Genomic DNA, 24,288 nt, shown 5'->3' with positions numbered 1-24,288 from the left:
TTTTGTTTTTGAGAAATCTGCCAGAAATTACTGGTAACTTGGAACAATGGGTTCTGGTGACAATTGTTTTGACTTTGTCATGTCCATTGGAAGGGTTCCACAAAGTATTAGGAACAAGAGAAATCATACCTGGAAAATCAGATGGAAATGTTACAGCTGCTTTTAAGACAGGAACAGGAAACAGATCTCAATGGCACACACACAGAAATGTAGCAAAATCAACAAACAATGTATAAATAATAAAGCAGTAAAAAGAATTTTAAAAGATTGAAGAATCAAATATTGATGACTGAACAAGAGGTCACTTGAGAATAATATGATAAATACTGCAGGAAAATAGACACCTAGGTTATAACTAACAAATTGGTCCAAAGGTAATCCATAGTTAATCCAGAAGACCTTAAGAAATAAGAGGAGTAGGCCATTTGGCCCCTCAAGCCTGCTCTACCATTCGATAGAATCATGTCTGATTCAACATTCCCCAAATCCATTTTCCTACCCTTTACCTCTAATCTTTGACTCCCCTCCTGATCGAGAATCTATCAATCTCAGCCTTAAGTGTACACTAGGACCCTACTCCCACAGCTCTCTTTATCAAGAAGTTCCAAGGATTCTCAACCATCTGAGAGAAGAAATGTCTCCTCATTTCAGTCTCAAATTGGCCCCCTTCATTGTGACACTATGCCCACTGGTCCGAGATTCTCCCATGAGGGAACAAGTTCTCTCAGCATTTACCCTGTCATATGAATTTTATACGTTTCAATGTGATCATCTCTCATTCTTCTAAGCTCGTGAATACTGTCCCAGTCTGTTTAACCTTTGCTCACAAGACAATCTCTCCATATCAAGGATCATCCTCGTGAACTTTCTCCAGTGAAATATTTTCTTAAATAAGGGAATCAAAACCATTCGCAGTGCTCCAGATATGATCTCCCCAGCACCTTGTACATTTGCAGTAAGACTTCCCTACTCTTTTACTCCAGCTCCTTCAAATGAGGACTAATTTTCCATTGGCCTTCCTGATTCCCTGGGTGCTAGTCTTCTTGCTTCATGCACAAGTTCCCCAAAGTCCCTTTGTGTTGCAGCGTTCTACAGTTTTTCGCTGTTTTAATATTACTCCATTCCTTTCTTCTCCCATCCAAAATGAGCAACTTCACGTTTCCCCATATTACACTCCATTTGCCAACTTTTGTATCCTATCACTATCTCTGTATAAACTGTTTGTATCCTTCTCCCAGCTGCCTGTCCAACTACTTTTGTGCTATCTGCAAATTTGGCTACACTTCCTTCCTCCATGAATGGAGATATCATAGAATCCCTACAGTATGGAAACAGCCATCTGGCCCAACAGGTCTACAACTACCTCCTGAAGAGTATTCCACACAGACCCATTCCCCAACACTCTATTTCCCCTGACTAATGCACCTAGCCTGCACATCTCTGAATGCAATGGGCAATTTAGCATGACCAATTCACCGAACCTGCACATCTTTAGATTGTGGGAGGAAACTGGAGCACCCAGAGGAAACTCACACAAACATGGGAAGTACGTGCAAACTCCACACAGTCAGTCAACTGAGGCTGGAATCAAACCTGTGGCCCTGGTGCTGCGAGGCAGCAGTACTGACCACTGAGCTACTGTGCAGCCCTTAGGTAGATAAAGTATTAAACACCATTTGGTTTTACAGATGAGAGATCTATCCATCTTAGTGATCTGTCAAATCTATGATGGTTAATAAAGTGTGATTATAGAGAAAATCCAAAAATTAAATAGTTACATGTCACCTGATCTGAACAACATAAAGCCTAAAGTTTTCAAAGAATTAATTAGGAAATAGGGTTCATGTTATATGAATGGTTTCAATGTCTGAGAATTGTGAATATCATGAAAAGACAGCATTCATGATTTTAAAATAAACAGATTATACCAGAACTTTAAACTTTAATTAGATAATTTAATTAGTAGCTAAGGATTAGCTAAGGATTTTTATATAGATTTTCAGGAAATTATTTGCTTATTGTGCCTCACATTAAACTCTTCCCTTGGTGGAGGATTTCATGACTACAGAGCATGTTTTTAAGTTGAGAGGGGAAAGATTTAGTAAAGATATGAGGGGGCAACATTTTTTATACAGAGAGTGGTTTGTGTGTGGAATGAAGTTCCAAAGGAAGTAGTGGATGAAGGCACAATTGCAACATTTAAAGGACATTTGAATAAGTTCATGAATAGAAAATGTTTGGAGGAATAGGGGCCGATCGCAGGCAGGTGGGTCTGGTTTGGTTTAGGATTATGGTCGGCATTGTTGGAATGAAGGGTCTGTTTCTGACCTGAAAAAGACAAAGGTTAGTAAAATTCATAGCAACATGAATGTCTAAGTGACTTATCTCAGAAGATTGGTTAACATTTGAAAGAACTTTGAAAAGGTTAATTATAAAAGGTTTAAGTTACGTTCCTCACGGTTCCTTTTCTTGAATTCCATACCTACGTTCTCTTTTTCCAGAGAGAAGATCATTCATTCAACCCCCTTCCTCTACCCTGCAGCTTCACACACAGATTGCCTTCTTTGTCCCTAGTGGGTCCTACTCTTCTCTAGTTAACCTCTTCCTTCTATGTATTTGTAGAGTTTCATAGATATTTATTAGATAAAGTTATCAAGAGATATAAAACAAAGACTCCTGCTTCCAAATACATCAAAACCAGTTAATTTAATTCTGTACAATTCATTACTAATGGTATACTATACTCATTCCAAAAGGAAAATGATTAATCGGTAATTACAATATAGTAACAGTGCTTTCGACTCGTTACTTTGAAAATCAGAGCCTTAACTAAAATATAAAAATCTTGTTGTAATCTCCACCATGTTCATTATGTTCCAAAGAAATCTCCATGGAGCTGCTGGTGTAGCTCAATGCCTCACGAAAGAGTAGTTTTATGATCAGTAAGTTCTGTAGAACTGAACTCTTAGCATTATTCTGTGCTGTTGCCCGGCAACACAAGGGACCATTCTTTACTGGAATAAAAATCTAATGAATATTTTCATCAATCAACGCCGAAAGAAGGCCTTCTATTTTACTTTGGTCGTTTTTCTTAGCAGTACAAGGACAAGATCAGCCGACATCTTACATTAATTTTATATGTGTCTACATGTAAATTCAGGTGTGAATTCTGCTTAATGTGTTAAAATCTAAAGGGAACATTAACTGTTTCTTCTTGTTCCATTGCAGTGTTTCAAAGATTTAGCTGCTATTTTAATGCTCAGCTTTAAGTAGTCAAAGATAATACCTGATGCATAATAATGCAAACTGACCTTAATACAAATGTACAAATAGGTCTATTTACTAACATAATCATGAAATATGTCAAGGCTGTTGTGCAGTATCTGTAGGGCAATGGGGGTTGGGTAGCTCAGTTGGCTGGACAGCTGGGGTTCACAATGCAGAGGGATGCCAATAGTACAGGTTCAATTCCTACACTGGTTGAGGTCACCACAAAGGACTATCCTTCTCAACGTCGCCCCTTGCCTGAGGTGTGGTGACCCTCTGGTTAAATTTACTGCCAGTTAGCACTCTGTTGGGAGAGTGGGACTGTGGCCACTTCACTTTGCAATGCAATGAAATTAATTTACAAATGAAGCATATTATTGAGCTTTTGGATTGAAGTAAAGCTCTGATGAAGTCTATGGAGCATCAGTCAACACAGATTCAGCAATGTGCTCTTATTGTTTATCTGACTATGGTCAGGCGTTCTCTCTTCATTAGAAATAAACACTTACACAATTAATTGTAATTTAATGCCTCATTAAATATCCAGGACTTATACCAACATTCCTGTCCCACTATTATTTAAACATTAACTGGTTCTAATTAGGTGGTATTGAATGCCATTAAAGATTACAATAGCTGTAGTTCTATTTATGGCATCTACAGCCAGAACATCTCATTTTTAGTCCATTTAAAGAGGTGTTATTGTCTATTTAAAATTCAGTTAACTGAACCATGCATTTTAACTCATTCCAATTCTCACAGGAAATTGCAAGTACTTTAATTAATTCAAATATCTCTAACCCCCTTTCCCAGTCTCTTGTTTATCATTTTAAGGTCAGTAAAACCTAATTTCATGCTGAACTTTATTTTGAATTTTAATTAAGTTAAATCCAACTAATTTGATATTAAAATTTATACAATATAATAATGAATATATAATTTAAATTTTATATATATATAAAAATGGATGAGAGACTCTAAATCTTTGCACAGTAGAATATATACAACTAGCTTCTGATTTTCCTCATCATCAAATAATAATTCAATTTTATTGATAAATACAGTAGGATTGCCTTGAGGATATAAACATGATATAAACAATGGCCATCAGGGTAAAGGAGGGACTTAGTAGAAGGAGCCAAAAGTTTACTTAGAACGATATAACATGCGTCAGAAAGGAATTTGGAGAGACGAAGAGATTGCCCTGGACTGATCATTGATCCAAATAATAGAACATAGAATATTACAGCGCAGAACAGGCCCTTTAGTCCTCGATGTTGCGCCGACCTGTGGAACCAATCTGTAGCCCATCTAACCTACACTATTTCATTCTCGTCCATATGCCTATCCAATGACCATTTAAATGCCCTTAAAGTTGATCAGTCTACTACTGTTGCAGGCAGTACATTCCACGCCGTATTACTCTCTGAGTAAAGAAACTATCTCTGACATCTATCCTATATTTATCATCCCTCAATATAAACCTATGTCCCTTCATGCTAGCCATCCGAGGAAAAGGGATCTCATTGTCCACACTATCTGACCCTCTGATAATCTTATATGTCTCAATTAAGTCACCTCTCAACCTTCTTCTCTCTAATGAAAACAGCCTCAAGTCCCTCAGCCTTTCCTCATAGGACCTTCCCTCCATACCAGGCAACATCCTGGTAAATCTCCTCTGAATCCTTTCCAAAGCTTCCACGCCCTTCTTATAATGTGGTAACCAAAACTATGCGCAATACTTCAAGTGCGGCCGCCCCAGAGTTTTGTACAGCTGCAGCATGATCTCATGGTTCTGAAACTCAGTCCCTCTACCAATAAAAGCTAACACACCATATGCCTTCTTAACAACCCTATCAACCTGGTGGCAACTTTCAGGGATCCATGTACCTGGACACTGAAATCTCTCTGCTCATTTACACTACCAAGAATCTTACCATTAGCCCAGTAATCTGCATTCCTTCCAAAGTGAATCACCTCACACTTTTCCACATTAAACTTCATTTACCACCTCTTAACCCAGCTCTGCATCTTATCTATGTCTCTCTGTAACATGCAACATTCTTCATCACTATTCACAACTCTATTGACCTTCGTGTAATCAGCAAATTTACTAACTCATCCTTCTATTCCCTCATCCAGGCCATTTATAAAAATGGCAAACAATAGTAGAAGCAAAACAGATCCTTGGGGTACCCCACTAGTAACTGAACCCCAGGATGAATATTTCCCATCAATCACCACCTTCTGTCTTCTTTCAGCTAGCCAATTTCTGATCCAAACCATTAAATCACCCTCAATCCCATGTATTTTGTGCAATAGCATACCATGGGGAACCTTACTAAAGTCCATATACACCACATCAGCTGCTTTACCTTCATCCACCTGTTTGGTCACCTTCTCAAAGAACTCAGTAAGGTTTGTGAGGCATGACCTATCCTTCACAAAACCGTGTTGACTGTCCCTAATCAACTTATTTCTTTCTAAATGATTATAAATCGTATCTCTTATAACCTTTTCCAACACTTTAGCCACATTGAAATAAGGCTCACAGGTCTACAATTACCAGGGTTATCTCTACTCCCCTTCTTGAACCAGGGAACAACATTTGCTATCTGCCAATCTTTTGGCACTATTGCTGGAGACAAAAATGACATAAAGATCAAAGCCAAAGGCTTGGCAATCTCCTCCCTGGCGTCCCAGAGAATCCAGGGATACATCCCATCCGGCCCAGGGGACTTATCTATTTTCACACTTTCCAGAATTTCTAACACCTCCTCCTTGTGAACCGCAATTCCATCTCGTCTAGTTCCCTGAATCTCAGTATTCTCCTCAACAACATTGTCTTTTTTCAGTGTGAGTACTGATGAAAAGTATTCATTTAGCACTTCCCCTATCTCCTCTGACTCCACGCACAACTTCCCACTATAATGCTGGATTGGTCCTAATCTTACTCTCGCCATTCTTTTATTCCTGATATATCTATAGAAAGCCATAGGGTTTTCCTTGATCCTATTCACCAATGACTTCTCATGTCACCTCCTGGCTCTTCTTAGCTCTCTCTTTAGGTCCTTCCTGGCTAACCTGTAACTCTCAAGTACCCTAACTAGCCTTCATCTCTCATCCTAACATAAGCCTTCTTCTTCCTCTTGACAAGACATTCAGCTTCCTTAGTAAATCACAGCTCCTGCACTCGACCACTTCCTCCCTGCATGACAGGTACATACTTATCAAGGACACGCAGTAGCTGTTCCTTGAATAAGCTCCACATTTCAATTGTGCCCATCCCCTGCAGTTTCCTGCCCCATCCCATGCATCCTAAATCTTGACTAATCACATCATAATTGCCTTTCTCCCAGCTATAACTTTTGCCCTGCAGGATATACCTATCCCTTTCCTTTGCTAAAGTAAACATAATTGAAAACTGTGGTCACTATTGCCAAAGTGCTCACCTACCTCCAAATCTAACACCTGGCCGGGTTCATTACCCAGTACCAAATGTAATGTGGCCTCGCCCCTTGTTGGCCTGTCTATATACTGTGTCAGGAAACCCTCCTGCACACATTGGACAAAAACTGACCCATCTAAACTACTTGAACTACAGTATTCCCAATCAATATTTAGAAAGCTAAAGTCCCCCATAACAACTACCCTGTTACTCTCGCTCCTATCAAGAATCATTTTTGCTATCCTTTCCTCTACATCCCTGGAACAATTTGGAGGCCGATAGAAATCTCCCATCAGGGTGACCTCCTTTCCTGTTTCTAATCTCAGCCCATACTACCTCAGTAGATGAGTCCTCAATTGTCCTTTCTGCCATCGTAATAAGCTCCTGGACTAACAGTGCCAAACCACCCCCTCTTTTACCATTTTCTGTGTTCTTATTGAAACATCTAAATCCTGGAACCTGCAATAACTATTCCTGTCCATGCTCTATCCATGTCTCTGAAATGGCCACAGCATCAAAATCCCAGGTACTAACCCATGCTGCAAGTTCATCTACCTTATTCCAGATGTTCCTGGCGTTGAAGTAGACACACTTCAAACCAACCTCTTGCTTGCCAGTGCCTTCTTGCGATCTTGAATTCTTAGTTCTGACTTCACCATTCTCATCCTCCCGTATATTCGAACTACAATTTCCGTTCCAATCTCCCTGCTGAATTAGTTTAAACACACCTGAAGAGCATTAGCAAGTCTCCCCCCCAGGATATTGGTACCCCTCTGGTTCAGGTGAAGACCATCCTGTTTGTAGAGGCCCAGCCTACCCCAGAAAGAGCCCCAATTATCCAAGAATCCAAAACCCTTCCTCCTACACCCTGCCTGTAACCACGTGTTCAACTCCTCTCTCTCCCAGTTCCTCGCTTCGCTAGCACATGGCATGGGCAACAAACCAAAGACAACAACTCTGTTTGTTCTAGCTCTAAGCTTCCATCCTAGCTCCCTGAATTTCTGCCTTAGATTCCCATCTCTCTTCTTACCTATGTCATTGGTGCCTACGTGGACCACGACTTGGGATTGCTCCCCCTCCACCTCAAGGATCCCGAAAGCACAATCAGAGATATCACAAACCCTGACACCTGGGAGGCAACACACCAACCGTGAGTCTCTCTTATCCCCACAGAACCTCCTATCTGTGCCCCTAACTATGGAGTCCCCAATGACTACTGCTCTGCTCCTCTTCCCCCTTCCCGTCTGAGCAACAGGGACAGACTCTGGGCCAGAGACCTGTGCCACATGCTAACCCCTGGTAGGTCATTGCCCCCAACAGTATCCAAAACAGTATACTTGTAGTTGATGGGAATAGCCACAGGGGATCCCTGCACTGCCTGCCAGTTCCCTTTCCGCCCCCTGATGGTAACATATCTAACTTCTTCTTGTACTTGAGGTGTGACTACCTCCTTGTAACTCCTCTCAATAACCATCTCCGCCTCCCGAATGATCCGAAGTTCATCCAGCTCCAGCTCCAGCTCCAGTTTTCAAGGAGCTGGAATTGGGTGCACTTCCCACAGATGAAGTCAGCAGGGACACTAGTGTTGACCCTTACCTCCCACATTCTGCAGGAGGAACATTCAACTGCCCTAACCTCCATTCCCACTATTCTAAGTTTCCAATGAGACAACTGAAAACTAAAAAAAAGAAACTGGTCACTCTTTGCTTTCCATTGCATAATATGTTGGTCATATATCATGAAGTTAAGACTACCAAGTATCAGACTGTAAAACTCCCAACACTTTCTGAATAACCTCAACAGGCTGGAGTTTTCATTGCCAATCAGAAAGGGCAGAGTTGACGATACAGTTTGAAAACTGTATACGTAGTGGTCGACAGTGTCTCTTGCAACCTCCAGGGCACTTTTCAGTTCTCAACGGGCTTGAAATTGGGAGGGAACAGGACAGCAGCAATGAATATTCATTTAACTTAAGGAGCTGGTTCACGGCTCTATCCAAAATAGCATAGGATTTTCAATCATTTTCCCAAGCAAAGCTGACTATTAAAGTGCACAGAGCTGCTGGAGATGTCCTGGGCCAAAGGAAGTTTGTTTCCATCAGTGTTTGTTATGAAATGCGGGTGGTTGGCTTGAGTTGGGTCACATATCCTTGGCCACATTGCCAAGTGTATTTATCCACTTGACCCTGCAGTGAGCTATCAGCGCACCCTCACTGTCTTCCACCACCATAGCAAGGCAGCAGCAGACCCCAATATGGCTGCCATCTGCCTTTGCCATCAGCACTAGATAGGCAGCTCCCACCACTGCAAGCTCTTGGAGCCTCTGATTGGCTGCTGGACATTCTTCCTGCCCAATCAATCCATTTATACTTGACAAGAGCATTGTGAGAGCTATGCAGTTCAGGGATCAAGATCCAGAACTCATCCATTCTCACATTCACAATTTCACTTCAAAACTCCTGCCCCGATGATTTGGCTCCATCTACATTTGACAAGAACATTAGGTGTTAAGGTGATGTAGAATTTCAGAAGTATGTGATAGTGCCATTATAAATACACATTCATTAACATTTTGCATTTCTCAGTCTGTGTTTTTATTTCTAGTTAATGATATTGGCTTAAAATCCTGGAACTCTCTCCATAATAGCATGAGTTGTACTTATACAACTCCCAGATTATAACCATTCAACAAGGTGGTTATCAGCACCTTCTCAACAGCAATAAGGCAATGCATTCAGGCCACGCCAGTGATTTCATATTTTCTGTAATGAGCATAGCACATTTCTCAGCAATGATAAAACAAAAGATTGGTCCCCATTAGTATTAAAATTGGTACTAATTAAAAGATTGTTATTATGGTACTTGAGTTCTGTGTCTGTAATTGAGATGCAAAATAGCTACAATTTTTTGTTCACATGAATGAATGTACACTAGCCCATCCTGCAAAATTTGTAGTCTGCTTTAGTCAGGAAATGGCCACAAATAAGCACTTACAAAATTACCATCTCAGTCCAATGTAACTGTCAAGAAACAGAAACCAAGCCCAATTCCTTTATTCGATGCATAAGAGCAAAAATACATTCTCACATTATTTTGGGAACATATATAGTGAAAATTACACAAAGAGAATAATATTGATTTTTTTAAATTATGTAACCCTCTCCTTTATCATTCTGACTGCTGACTCATAATCCACTCACTCACTCATCAGTTGCCAATCCAGATATTGTTTGAAAAATTAACTAAGCATTCCATGCATAGGAGACAACAGATCATTCTGTGCTGCACTGTCTTGGTACCACTTTCTATAATGTGTTTTAAATTGACCTGAAGCATGAGGAAATGTATATTGCCAAACTACACACTCCAGCCAAAGATTAAAAACAGTGTTTAATTGGCTGGAAACAGATGACACACCTGATGTATGCCAGAGTTACAGAAGTAGAATTTTACTCTTCATTCAGCTCAGAATATGAATGAGAACATAGTTTATTCAAACTCAACATGAATTCAGCACATAACTACTGTAGCCAACAATGCAGAATGTAATGGATCACTATCACCTTACAAACATAGAGTCATAGAGATGTACACCACGGAAACAGATCCTTCTGTCCAACTCATCCATGCCGCCCTCATATCCTAAATTTATCCAGTTCCATTTGCCAGCATCTGGCCCACATCCCTCTAAACCCTTGCTATTCATATAACCATTCAAATGGCTTTTAAATGCTGTAATTGTATTGCCTCTTTGGTCCCTTTTATATCTTTCCCCTCTCACCCTAAACCTACGACCTCTGGTTTTGGATTACACTACCCTAGGAAAAATAGCTTGTCTATTCATGCTAGCCAAGCCCCTCATGATTTTATAAACTTCTGTGAAGTCACTGCTCAGCCTCCGATGCTCCAGACAAAACAGCCCCAGATAGAAATTAAATAGGAGCAGAAGTAGACCACTCAGTCCCTTGAAACCAGCTCTGCCATTCATCAAGGTCATTGCTAGTATACTTATGTTCTGAATCCCACGTTTCCATTTACTTTGATAATTCTTGGCCTCTCAACCCACAAGAATCTCTCCACCTCTGCCTTAAAAATATTTTGAATGGCCTGTTCCCCACTGTCTTCTGAATCAACAAGTTTCAAAGTCACACACCTCTCTGAGAGAAAACTTTTCTCCTTATCTATGTCTTGAAAGGATGTCTCCTAGTTTTAAACCAGTGTGGGCTGACTCACAAGAGGAAACATCCTTTCCTGACCCACCCTGTCAAGACCATTCGGAGTGTAATTAGTATTTATTCAGGTGATGTGAATGTCATTGGGAAGGTTAGCATTTATTTCTCATTTTCACTCTGAATTTCTCCGAACAAGGTGGTGGTGAGCTGTCTTCTTAAACTGTCAGAAATCCCACAACTCCAGGTTATAGTTCAATAAGTTTATTTGAAATCACAAGCTTTTGAAGCATTGTCCCTTCATCAGGGAGTCACTTGACGAAGGAGCAGTGCTCTGAAAGTGTATATTTTCAAATAAACCTGTCTGTCTCTAACCTGGTGTCATTTGATTTCTGACTTTGTCTGCCCCACCTCCACATCATTCTTAAACTATGACAGTACTTGGAATGTGGGTGCACCCACAATGCTCTTAGGGGAGGGTGTTCCCGGATTTTTGACCCACTGATGATGAAGGAATGACGATAGAGTTCCAAATCAGATTGGTGTGTGACGTGGAGGATACTCACTGATCCAAGCTGCTGGCTGTCCTTCTAGCTGATGGAGGTTGTGGGTTTTGCAGTTATTGCCAAAGGAGCCTTGATGATTTGTGAAATAAATCCACAGAAACCAGTCACCAAGTCCCCCTTTATTTACACATGGAGAGTCCTTGACACTGATCCAGCTCCCTTAGAGCCAGCTCTGGCAGCAGAGTGAACAGAATCTCGGACACTCCTGTTTATATCTGTCAGCCAGGGCTCTTTGATTGAACTAGATTAACAGCCCCAACCAGGGAATTCATATTTCATGGTTCCCTCTGACTGATCTCATTACAATCACTACAAATTGCTACAGTACACCTTGTAGATGTAATGCACTGCTGCTACTGAGCCTCAGTAATGGAGGATGTGATTGTTTAAGATGGTGGATAGGTGCCAATCCAATGATCTTCTTTGTCTTGGATGGTTTCGAGTGTCTTAAATGTTGTTGGAGTTGGATCCCATCCAAGCAAGAGAGGCATATTCCTTCACACTCCTGGCTCATGCTTTGTAAATAGCTGATAGGTTCTGGGAGACAGAGATGAATCACTTGCTGCAGAGCACCTAGTCTCCGACCTGTTCTTGTGGCCATAATATTTATGTGGCAATTTATTTTCTGTTCAGTGGTTGGTGATCGTGGGAGATTCAGTGGTAGCTTCATTGAATGTCGACAGGAGGTCATCAGATTTTCTCTTGTTGGATGTGATCATTACATGTGGCACACATGTTATCAGTTTACACCCCAGTTTTCACAACTTGGCAATATGCCAACGTTAATGAAAACCTGAAAGGGAAATTTGTTATATATCCTGTTTAACATTTTATAGGTGAAAGTATGAATCTTGATAATTTTACTACAGTAATTTTGAAAGCACACTCTGCATATAATTATCACGTCATTTATGCAGCTTGTATTTTTGTTAAGATGGTTGTAACCACAGAGATATGTCATACAGTGTATAGATCCTCCAGTGCAAGAGCTTGTCTCGACATGCTGTTTGTGTTATTCCTCTAACACAAGAACAATCCAATTAATTTGAAAGGTCCACAATGGGACCACTAAACCTAATTTGCAGTTGTGTTATATTTTAAAATATAACTGGCAAGTTATGACTTTTTTGTGTCCAGACACTGAAATACAAGAAGACCACAGAGAATAGAGCAGCAAGATTTAACAAGTTCATAAGAACATGTGGTTTGTTCTAACCTCTCCTGTTCATATGTTTGTAAGATTAATGGCGTTGTAATGGAAGCCCTGGATTTTGCTCAGCTGCTGTCAGTTTATCATTAGCCAACTTTGGTTGGGCACAGCTGGATGTAACAAAGGTAGTTTATCAAGACATAGAAAAAGAGGGTTATATACTATATTGGAAGAAATGTTGACAATAATACATAATTAGGCCTGTTTGAACAGCCTGGACTGGGTGTACAGCTGAGCAAGGCAACATGAGTCAAATACATATTCTCATTCTCAGGACAGGCAGTTTATAAGTTACAGGCACACAGGGACAAACGTCACATCAGACACCCCTTTTGAGGCCAGATTGCTTCACTAACAAGTTATCTGAGTTTTGGTACTTAGTCAGCTTCTCATCTGCTTTCAGTTATCCTGGCTACATTTCTAAACTATTGTTTCAGTGTGTAATTGTGAACATTCATCAACCACTGACATTTTCATTGATGAACTTTCCACCCCTACTTGCCTGGTTCTGCCTCTAAACTTTTCTCCAAAACATTTCATCCTCATCTCAAACATTTTCATCGTACAAGAATGTTGGGACTTGGGGAGTGGAAGCAGAGGCTGTCAATAATTCCAAAAGGAAGTTGGATTGTGCTTGAAGAAAATAAACTTAAATGATTATGGGGATAGAGTGGGAGAATGGAGCTAACTCCGTTGCTCTGTGGAGAACCCACATGAAATTAATGGACTGAATGAACTCCTTCTGTGCCATAGTGATTCTAACAATCTTAATTTTAAATCAAACACTCAAACATAAGAATTAGCTGCAAGAGTAGTCCATTCAACCCTTTGAGTCATGCTATTTCATTCAATTTGTTCACAGCTTCAAATCCACATTTCCATCTATGTCCAATGCCCTTTGACTCCCTTGTTTGTCAACAATCTATTTACATATTCCTTAAACATATTCGATAACCTATCCAGAAGTGCAGAAGGAAGTTCCAGAGATTGATAGCACTCTGAGAGATAAACAATTCCCTTCTCCAATTCAGGGACCTGATCAAATGTAGCCTAGAGCTCTGTGGAAAGCTAGGGAAGTTATTGCTGGACCACTTACTGAAATATTTGTATCATCAATAGCCACAAGTGATGTGCAGGAAAACTGGAAATTGGCTAACATGGTGCCCCATTTAAGTCAGTTGGTAAGGAAAAGCCAGGAAACTATCAACTGGTGAGCCTGATATCAATGGTGGGCAGGTTGTTGGAGGGAATCCTGAGGGACAGGATTTAATTACATTTGGAAAGGCAAGGACAAATTAGACATAGTCAACATGGCTTTTTCTATGGGAAATCATGTCACACTAACTTGACTAAGTTTTCTGAAGAAGTAACAAAGAGGATTGATGAGGGCAGAGCAGTTGACGTGATCTATATGGACTTCAGTAAGGCATTCGACAAGGTTTCTCAATGAAGACTGGTTAGCAAGGTTCGATCTCTTGGAACACAGGGAGAACTAGCCATTTGGATACAGACTGACTCGAAGGAACAAGACAGAGGGTGGTGGTGGAGGGTTGCTTTTCAGACTGGAGGCCTGTGCCACAAGGATCGATGCTGGGTCCACTACTTTTCATCATTTATGTAAATGATTTGAATGTGCACACAGGAGGTATTGTTAGTAAATTTGCAGATGACAATGAAATTGAAAGTGTAGTGAACAGCAAAGGAGGTTACCTCAGGGTCCAATGAGATCTTGATCAAATGGGCCAATGGGCCACAGAGTGGCAGATGGAGTTTAATTTAGCTAAGTGTGAGGTGCTGCATTTTGGGAAAGTAAATCTTAGCAGGACTTATACACTTAATGGTAATGTCCTGAGTTTGCTTTAATAATGCAAGATCGTTACAAAATGATGTAGATAAAATAGAATAATCCAAACTATACTTACAACACAAATTCACAGACTTCAAATACACAATAAAAGTATAATTCCACTAATCTCAAATTGGAAGGAACAAAACAACTTTCACTGCACTTGGTACTGTTCCCGAAACCACTTGGATAATACCCACACCAAAATCCTTGTATCTAATAACGTGATAAGCTTAAGTCACTTATTTCTTCAACTTTTAAATTGAAAATGCTGATAGCTTCTTATCTCAACATTTCTGGACTGGAATTAATGCTAATGTTTCACTCCAAAGTAATTTAATTCACTAAATTCATCATTGCTTTATCAGGAGCCCAACAGCGATCCTATTCCAAGGTCTTCACAGGATTAAACCTGCCCAAAGTTTAAAAAAGTGAAGTTAAACGTCTCTGTCCCTCAGCTATACCTTAAGTTTAAAACAGAACACATTCTAGAACACTCTAGCAAATCTTTGAGATTCAATTATTCAATGTGGTGGGTCACAAACACTCTCAAATAAATAAAGTGCATGCGCGTACAAAACTCAGTAACTCTCCAGCCTGGTTTCAAAACTGTTTTTTTAAATGAACCTGCCATGGTTTCAGAGATTATTACAAGTTAATTATTAACTTCATGCACACAGATAATCCATCAGTTACTAGCTCAAAACCAAAATTCAAAGTTACAGTAGCTAGCATTAAAAATTATACCGGGAGAAAGTGAGGACTGCAGATGCTGGAGATCAGCACTGAAAATGTGTGCTGGAAAAGCGCAGCAGGTCAGGCAGCATCCAAGGAGCAGGAGAATCGACGTTTCGGGCATGAGCCCTTCTTCAGGAATGAGGAAAGTGTGTCCAGCAGGCTAAGTTAAAAGGTAGGGAGGAGGGACTTGGGGGAGGGGCAGCAGGCTAAGATAAAAGGTAGGGAGGAGGGACTTGGGGGAAGGGCAGCAGGCTAAATAAAAGGTAGGGAGGAGGGACATGGGAGAGTCCCTCCTCCCTACCTTTTATCTTAGTCTGTTGGACACACTTTCCTCATTCCTGAAGAAGGGCTCATGCCCGAAACGTCGATTCTCCTGCTCCTTGGAAGCTGCTTGACCTGCTGCGCTTTTCCAGCAACACATTTTCAGCTTTAAAATTATACCTACAACTGCCAGAGTTTACATTACAACTGTCGTCCTGTCATGTGTCAATCTTTGGACAAGCCAAAAACCTATTTGAATGAGCTAGTCAGCCAAAAAACGATTTGAATGAGCTAGTCTTCCATCATCGCGATTGTCACGGGAGGCCAACTCAGTGAAGGACTGTGGTTTCTTTATCTTCCCCATCAAGTTCAAACCAAACACTGAAGCATCCAAATACTTTGTATGAGTAATCCTGAGTGAACATGAGAAGTTAATATTTAATATCCACTGTTGCCAGTATTCACTATTGAATCATTATTATCATCATCATTGTATGGGCTCCACCTTGATTCAGCCTAGAATCTCCATGTCTTTCTATCTTAGGTCAACCTTTTAATTTTCCCGAAATTTCCTTCACTTTTCAAGCTGTCGTACATTGATATTCTCTTTTTCCCTCTTCCTGATTTTCCTGAAAATCTTCCCTGCTTAACATCTCTTACAGACTTTTTCTGAAAATGTGGCATGCCCAATCTTTTAGCCTTTCTCCTCCTTATGTACAACAAATGTCTTTAGTACTCCCACTCTCCATAGCACTTCTTCGTTTGTCACTTTATCTGGCTAGCTGACCCTTCCCACTCTCTGTCAAAGCCTCTTTTGAAAGCTATTTAGTAAGTTGTCTCATCTGTCTGTAAGGCTACAAGTTGCTTTTTGAATCAGATTTGTAATCAATAACAAGCTTTTGTTACCAAATATGGTCTTTCCCATCGTTGTCCTTGGTCTTACTGTTTTGCTGAATCTTCCATAATCTGGTTCCTGTTCTGGTTCTCCTCCTTTTGTCAATGTCTGAACATTTCTTGTCATTTTGAGATATACAGCACTTTTGTCAATGTTCACTTTCATTCCAAAGTCCATGGTTGCTGTCACAAATCCATTTACTAGTTCTTGTCATTCTCTTTTGCTTGGCACAAATGCTTCGTCATCTCATGATAACTGAAGTTATCATTCCAATCCCCTGCTCACCCCAATCTTGATACCAGATCTTCAAACACTTCTTTGATCATTGTTTCTATGTGGACATTGGAGAGCACTGATGGTAAACAACACCATTGAAAATGGGACTAGAATAGAATAGTCAGGTGGTTGCTTTTGACCAGCGCAGACTCAATGGGCTGAAGGGTCTTTTTCTGTGCTGTAAACCTCTATGACTCTATGACCCTTGTTGATCTCCACTTCCCATTACAAATAGCTCCAGGTGCCCATTGGCTACTTTCACTATTACTGTTTGCTCCACCTTTTATGAGTTGTGTAACTCTCCCATCTACTCCAATATCGAGAGTGTGGTGCTGGAAAAGCACAGCAGGTCAGGCAGCATCCGAGGAGCACAAGAATCAACGTTTCGAGCATAAGCCCTTCATCTGGAAGCCTGATGACAGGCTTATGCCCAAAACGTCGACTCTCCTGCTCCTTGGATGCTGCCTGACCTGCTGTGCTTTTCCAGCACCACACTCTCGACTCTGATCTCCAGCATCTGCAGCCCTCACTTTCTCCATCTACTCCAATGATCAACTACCATTTCACAACCCATCAAAACAAAGCATTATTTCTGTCCTAATTCTAAACAATTAACATTAACATTTTGACACGGCGTACATTTCTACAGTGATTATTCCATAACAGTGATTGAGATAAAGGAATTTTATTGATCCAAATGAGGAATATCTCCGTTGGTTAAAATACCTGTTTGGGTTCCAAGCTACTTTGAAATGAATTGTCCAAACGTCAGCAGAGGTTAACTTTATTGGTTGCATTTTGGCAATAACAGAGATAAATAAAGACCTTTCAGTCTATGCGACCTGGCCAAACTTGCACAGTACACACCACTCAAAAGTGAACCGTTCCAGGATCAGCACAAACAAGTCCTGTTGGAAACCCAGCACAAGGGTAATGGATCCGATTATTATTATCAGATGTTGTGGAAAGGTTCAGTACCATCACACTGTAAGAGAAGAAAGTCTCTGAAATAAGAGTGGAATTGTAAACAATTATTTAAAGTTACACTATTTGGTGTTGGCTATTGTTCACAGAATTGAAGAATTCTTATAGCAGGAAAAGAGATCGTTCATCCCAACATATTTGACCTGGCTCTGCAAATGTGCCTCATGATGTCACAGCTGATCCTGCCTCTGAGACATTTGCAGGGTGCGGATCCGAAGCACATGTTGCATGAGTGATATTTAAGATGTCTGAATGGGTTATCTGTTTTCACAGGAAGATTGAAGAAAAGACAGCTAACTTTAAAAACAAAATTCTAACTGTTCATTTAATTTCTTTATTCTTTTAGGAATCAGATCCAGAATGCTTTACAAAATTCACAACTGCTCACAAGAATAACAGCTTTGGCATGGCAGCGGATAAAACATGAGTTTTAGCTGTTCTCTGATCTTCCCTCCAGTCAAAGAAAATGCTGAAGATGTCTTCAAAGCTCCAAACAGTTGCCCTGATTCTAATTTCCAAAGGATTTCTGTTATTTTCTTATGGAGAGAGTAATTTTGGCAAGAAGGAAATCAAAATCGAAGGAGATTTGGTCCTGGGTGGACTGTTTCCTGTACACGAGAAAGGCTCAGGAGCAGAAGATTGTGGCAGAGTGAATGAAGATCGAGGTATCCAGCGTTTGGAAGCCATGCTGTTTGCAATAGATGAGATCAATCGAGACACTTACTTACTTCCTGGTGTGAAACTTGGAGTTCATATATTGGACACATGCTCAAGAGACACATATGCTTTAGAACAATCACTTGAATTTGTAAGAGCTTCTTTGACAAAAGTAGATGAAACAGAATATATCTGCCCTGATGGATCATATGCAATTCAAGACAACAATCCCTTAGTGATTGCAGGTGTGGTAGGTGGCTCATACAGTAGTGTTTCTATACAGGTAAGTGGCATATTATTTCAGTCAAACTTAAAATGGATTGTTGGAAGATCTACATTTGCCAATTGTTTTTCTATAGTGATTTAAACTCAGTGGTAGCTGCATGTGATTTCCAATGCAGAGTCTGTATTTGTCAAATATTCCAGTAATTATTGGATGAGGAAATGGTGCAGTCGTAATGTTACTGGACTAGTAATCCAGAACCCCAGGTTCATATTCTGTGTTCATACCCCAACATGGCAGATGGTGGAATTTGAATTCAATCAAAATAGCCTAATTATAAACACGAACCCATCTGGTTCACTAATCCTCTTTAAGGAAGAAAATCTGCCATCCTTACTTGATCTGGCCTACCTATGACTCTAGACTCACAGCAAAGTGTTTGACTCCTAACTGCTCTCTGGGCAATTAGGAATGGGCAATAAATGTTGGCCCATTTTCTCATGAAAATAAAACATAACCATAGTGTTTTGGATTCCATGCTTCAGCTGTTGGTCATAAATCATATTCCCTGTGATGAATGTTTGAAATTCTCTCCAGAATAATTTGAGTTTGGAAAAGAAATGAAAAAAGAATATTTGGCTTTGTTAAACAAACGCACCTTTTGCAGCAGTGATTAATGAAATACCTGATCACAGTGAAATACAGCATGTGATCCAAAGTTACAATTATAATAGCAATTACATTAATAATGATAACAAAATACTTATTTGTACATTATAGAAGATATCCTGGTTGAAATGCATATTACTGACTAGCACTTTAACATCTTTATTAGCTTGTTGGAGAATTTTATAAAATCAACCAATGTGAATGAATTATGTTCAGTAAATTTGGATAAAGAACAAAAGACTTGCATTTGTATAGCATCTTGACTTGTATAGGACATGTCAAATATTGTTAAGCCAATGAAATACTTGTACACTTTGTAAAGTGTAGTCACAGTTATAATGTACAAAATATGGCGTCCAGTTTGGATTCCAGTCCAGTCCAAATCCAGTCCAGTTTGGATTGGCGTCCAGTCCTACAAACAGAAGCGTAGCAATGGCCAGATGATTTTTCTTTAGCAATGTTGAACGAGAGGTAAGTATTGGCCAGAACATCAGTAGAACTCTCCTCTTTTTTGAAATAAGAACACAGAATATTTTGGGTTGATCTGACAATACAGATGGAATGTTGAATTAATGCCTCAGCTAAAAGACAGCATATCCAATAATGCAACAGTCCGTCAGTCTGCACTGGTGCATCAGCCTTGATGTTTGTGCTCCATTTCTGCAGTGGGTCTTGAACCCAAGACCTTTTAACTTCAGAGTGGCAGTGCTACCCATTCAGTTATGCCTAATAAATTGCATTCCTGACCTCAGAACTGGTGTTTACACACAGTTGGTAAATGGTCAATTACACTCCTGTTTGACAATGAACAATCTGGTATTACATTTGGTCACAGCTGATTGAATACTACAAAATGAGAAAGTGATTTTGGTTCCTGAGAAGAAATTCAAAGCAAATGAATCTCATTAACCACCTCTTGGATTTGATGTATTGTGAGGCTGCTTGAGAGGAATATGAATAAAAGTTGGAACTTTCAATCTTCCCTGTCTCTTTTGTTTCAGAAAAAAAGTAATTATTAAGTTGGATTTACTCACATTTTGAGGGTTCTAACTGGTTTTATAGCTTTTTCATTTCTTGTACAAACCTTTTTCAGTTTACACAGATTCCCACACTCATTAAGATTCAACTAGCCAGAACATCACAATTTCAAAAGATATCTTTAATCAACCTCAACTAAGTTTCCTTCAGATTTGATTTGATTTGCTTTAATATTGTCATGTGTCCTGAGATTCTATACTCGTGCAGTGGGGTAGCAGGACAGATGCAGGATACACTGTTACAGTTGCCAAGAAGATGCAAAGAGAGATCAACATTAACATTGAAGAAATCCATTCAGAAATCTGATAAGAGTAGTGAAGAAGCTGGTCTTGAATCTGTTGGTACGCTTATTCAAATTTTTATACCTTCTGCCCGACAGAAGAGGGTGAAGGACAATATAACCAGGGTATGAGGGATCTTTGATGATTTTGACTGTTTTTTTCAATGCAGTGGGAAGTATAGATGGAGCCAGTGGGTGGAAGACTGGTTTGTCTGATGGACTGGGCTGTGTTCACAACTCTCTGTAGTTACTTGTGGTCTTGGGCACAGCAGTTGCGATACCTCACTCTGATGCACCCAGATAGGATGTTTTCTATGGTGCATCTATAAGCGTTATTGTGGACATGCTGCATTTCCATAGACTTCTGAGGAAGTAGAGATGTTGTTGTGCTTTCTTGACCGTCAACATGGGTGGACCAGGACAGATTGTGGGTGATGATCACTCCCAGGAACCTGACCCTCTCGACCATCTCCCCCTCAGCCCCACTGATACAGACAGGGGCGTGGTCTCCACTCCACTTCCTGAAGTTAATGACCAGCTCCTTCATTTTGCTGACATTGAGGGAGAGATTGTTGTCTTTGCACCATGCTGATAAGCACGCTGTGTCCTCCCTGTACTCCATGTCATCGTTGTTTGAGATCTGACCTGCAACAGTGGTGTCATCAGCAAACTTGAAAATGGAGTTGGTGAGAAATTTGGCCACACAGACATGAGTGTATAAGGAGTATATTAGGAGCTGAGTACCCTGCATTGTGGGGTGCCTCTGTTGGGGATTATCATGGAGAAGATGTTGTCACCTATCCTTACTGACTGCGAGCTGTTTGTCAGGAAGTCAGGAATCTGATTACAGAGGGGGGAGCCAAGACCTAGGTCTCAGAGTTTAGAGATGAGTTTGGAATTATGTTGATGGTGGAGCTGTCGTCAGTAAGTCAGAGCCTGATGTACGTATCCTTTGTATCCAGATGTTCTAGGGCTGAGTGTAGGGCCAGGGAGATGGTGTCTGCTGTATCAGGAGTTGAATTGCAAAGGATCAAGGCACTTTGAGAGGCTGGAGTTGCTGTGGGCCATGACCAACCTCTTGAAGCATTTTCTAAAAGTGAAGGTCAGAGCCACCAGGGTGGTAGTCTTTGAGGCACCCTGCATGATTTTTCTTTGACGTCGGGGTGATGGTGGTCTTCTTGAAGCAGGTGGGGACTTCAGATCATTGTAAGGAGAGGTTACAGATGTCAGTGAATACTCCCGCCAGCTGGCCCATGCAGGATCTGAGTGCATGGCTGGGGACCCCACCCAGACTGGTCACTTTCCATGGGGTTCTACCTCAAGAAATCAATCTGACGTCTGCGATGGTGACCATGGGTGTGGGGCACCCGAAGCTGTTGGGATAAGTGATATCATTTCACTGACCCTCTGTTCAAAGCCAATGTAGAATGCATTGAGGCTCGTTGGGTAGGGATGTATTATTGCCTGTAATGCTGTTTGACTTCGCTTTGTAGCCTGTTATGTCATGTAAGCCTTGCCACAAATGACATGGTGTCCGTGCGGTTGGTTGGCCTGGGTCTCAAGCTGAGTTTAGTTTTGCCTCTTGGTGTCTCTAATGGCCTTACAAAAGTCGGACCTTGATTTCATGTGTATGTCAGGATCATTCCTGATGAAGGGCTTATGCTTGAAATGTCAATTCTCCTGCTCCTCGGATGCTGCCTGGCCTGCTGTGCTCTTCCAGCACTACACTCTCGACTCTGATCTCCAGCATCTGCAGCCCTCACTTTCTCCTAGGTCAGAATCATCCAATGTGTACACCTCAGAGCCAAACTTCAGTAAGGAGTGGATCTCCCAGTTCATCCATAGTTTCTGTTTGGGGATAACTTCTTTGGCACAAAGTCTTCTGCAAGCTTACTGATAAAGTCTGTAATGGTATTGGTATACTTATTTAGATTGGCTGCTGAGTTCTTGAATAGTGACCAGTCCACGGACTCTAAGCTGTCCTGAAGAAGCCCTTCCGTTGCCTGAGATCGAACCTGCACTCCATTCTCTACTGGGTCCTCACACTTCAGTTTCTGCCTGTAAGTGGGGAGGAGGAGCACAGAGTGGTGATCTGATTTGCCAAAATGTGGACTGGAGATGGAGCAGTGGCTGGCTTTGATGGTTGAGTAACTGTCGTCAAGCATGTTGGGACCTCTGGCAGGGGGAACGGAGACATGTCGACGGTATTTTGGGAGCATGTTCTTGAGGTTGACCCGTTGAAGTCACCAGGTACGATGAACAAGACCTCAGGGTATTCTGTCTCATAACTGTTTGTAGCATTATATACCTCGAGGAGAAAGTGAGGTCTGCAGACGCTGGAGATCAAAGCTGAAACTTTATTGCTGGAACAGCACAGCAGGTCAGGCAGCATCTAGGGAACAGAAGATTCGACGTTTCGGGCACATGCCTGAAGAAGGGCATGTGCCCGAAACGTCGAATCTTCTGTTCCCTAGATGCTGCCTGACCTGCTGTGCTGTTCCAGCAATAAAGTTTCAGCATTATATACCTCACCAAGTGCACTCTTCACTTCCACATGAGATGGGATTAAGACCGCTGTCAGGATAGTTGACGTGAACTCATGAGGTAGGTAGTAGGGACAGCACTTTACTGCAAGATATTCTAGATCCAGGGAGCAGTAACTCTCCAAGGTTGCTATGTCTGTGTGCTAGAAAGTGTTCATTAGGAGGCAGACCCCGCTGTCTCTTGCCTTGCCCAAGGATGTCGAGCATTCCATCTGGTGAACTGAGAAACTGTCAGGTTGTAAGGCACAGTCTGGTGTATTGGGAGTAAGCCATGTCTGTCTGAGACAGAGCACACAGGAGTCTCTCAATTCCCATTGGAAGCTGCGTCTAGCTTTGCGGTCATCCATTTTGTGCTCAATGGCTTGGACATTTGCCAGGAGTATATTGGGGAAGGAAGGGACCTGAGGTTTCAGTCTCGCCTGAAGCCCAGCATATCTGCCATGTTTACTGGGTAGGTAATTGCTCTCAGTCGATCCTGGGCGTCAGTGAGGGACATCTGCTGTTCCGAGAGGAATGTACGCGCAATTGATGGGATTCTGGGCACCACTCACAACTTTCAGCTTTGCAGGAAGCCGGAGAGGGTCTTGTGGTCAATCTGGTCAGGCTTCCTCAATGTCGGGTGACTGTGAGGTCAGCTCTCATTCGTTCGCTGGACAGGCCTCAATTCTAGATTTCTGTGGAGAGATGGGGTTTGTGGTTCCAGAATCTGTAATCGGGCTACGTTAGACAATCAAAGCTCAGCATTTCCTATCAGTTGCAACTCAGCAAGATTTATATAGATAGTTCATGGTGAAATAATCACGTCTAATTCACTACATTATATTGATATTAGAACTACTACATGTTAAGAATACCATAAAGAAGTCTGTGTTGCAGAAAGATGAAAAATTGTGATGGGCACAAATCTAGGAATTTTGGATGGAAACATACAGAAACTTTACTACCTCATTCCCAAGTCACTCTCTATTAATACAGTATTCATGGAGATTGTGAAAGTAATTTGTTTGATCAAGTAGATGTTTTAGATTTCTGGAGGTGGCTCTTCTGTTTACTGTTTAGATTGCCTACAGCATGGAAACAGGCCATTTGGCCCAACAAGTCCACACCGACCCTCCAAAGAGGAACCCATCCAGACCCATTTCCCTCTGATTAATGCACCTAACCTACACATCCCTGATGGCCAATTCACCTAACCTGCACATCTTTGGACTATGGGAGA

The 24,288-nt window shown here is 41.1% G+C and overlaps 1 protein-coding gene across 1 annotated transcript in view; it reads left to right on the top strand.

The window, feature by feature from the left end:
- Window positions 1–24,288, top strand: part of LOC122561484 (metabotropic glutamate receptor 3-like) — a 256,129-nt gene that overhangs the window by 159,630 nt on the left and 72,211 nt on the right. Inside the window, exon 3 of the mRNA XM_043713230.1 lies at window positions 18,006–18,599. Within this exon, the coding sequence (XP_043569165.1) occupies window positions 18,126–18,599 (474 nt within the window). The 5' untranslated portion in view covers window positions 18,006–18,125. The remainder of the gene's footprint in view (window positions 1–18,005; window positions 18,600–24,288) is intronic.

The sequence above is a fragment of the Chiloscyllium plagiosum genome, chromosome 23, assembly GCF_004010195.1.
Source record: "Chiloscyllium plagiosum isolate BGI_BamShark_2017 chromosome 23, ASM401019v2, whole genome shotgun sequence".
Lineage (NCBI taxonomy): Eukaryota > Metazoa > Chordata > Chondrichthyes > Orectolobiformes > Hemiscylliidae > Chiloscyllium > Chiloscyllium plagiosum.
The sequence above is the reverse complement of the archived record's forward strand: the minus strand, read 5'-3'. Positions and strand labels throughout refer to the sequence as shown.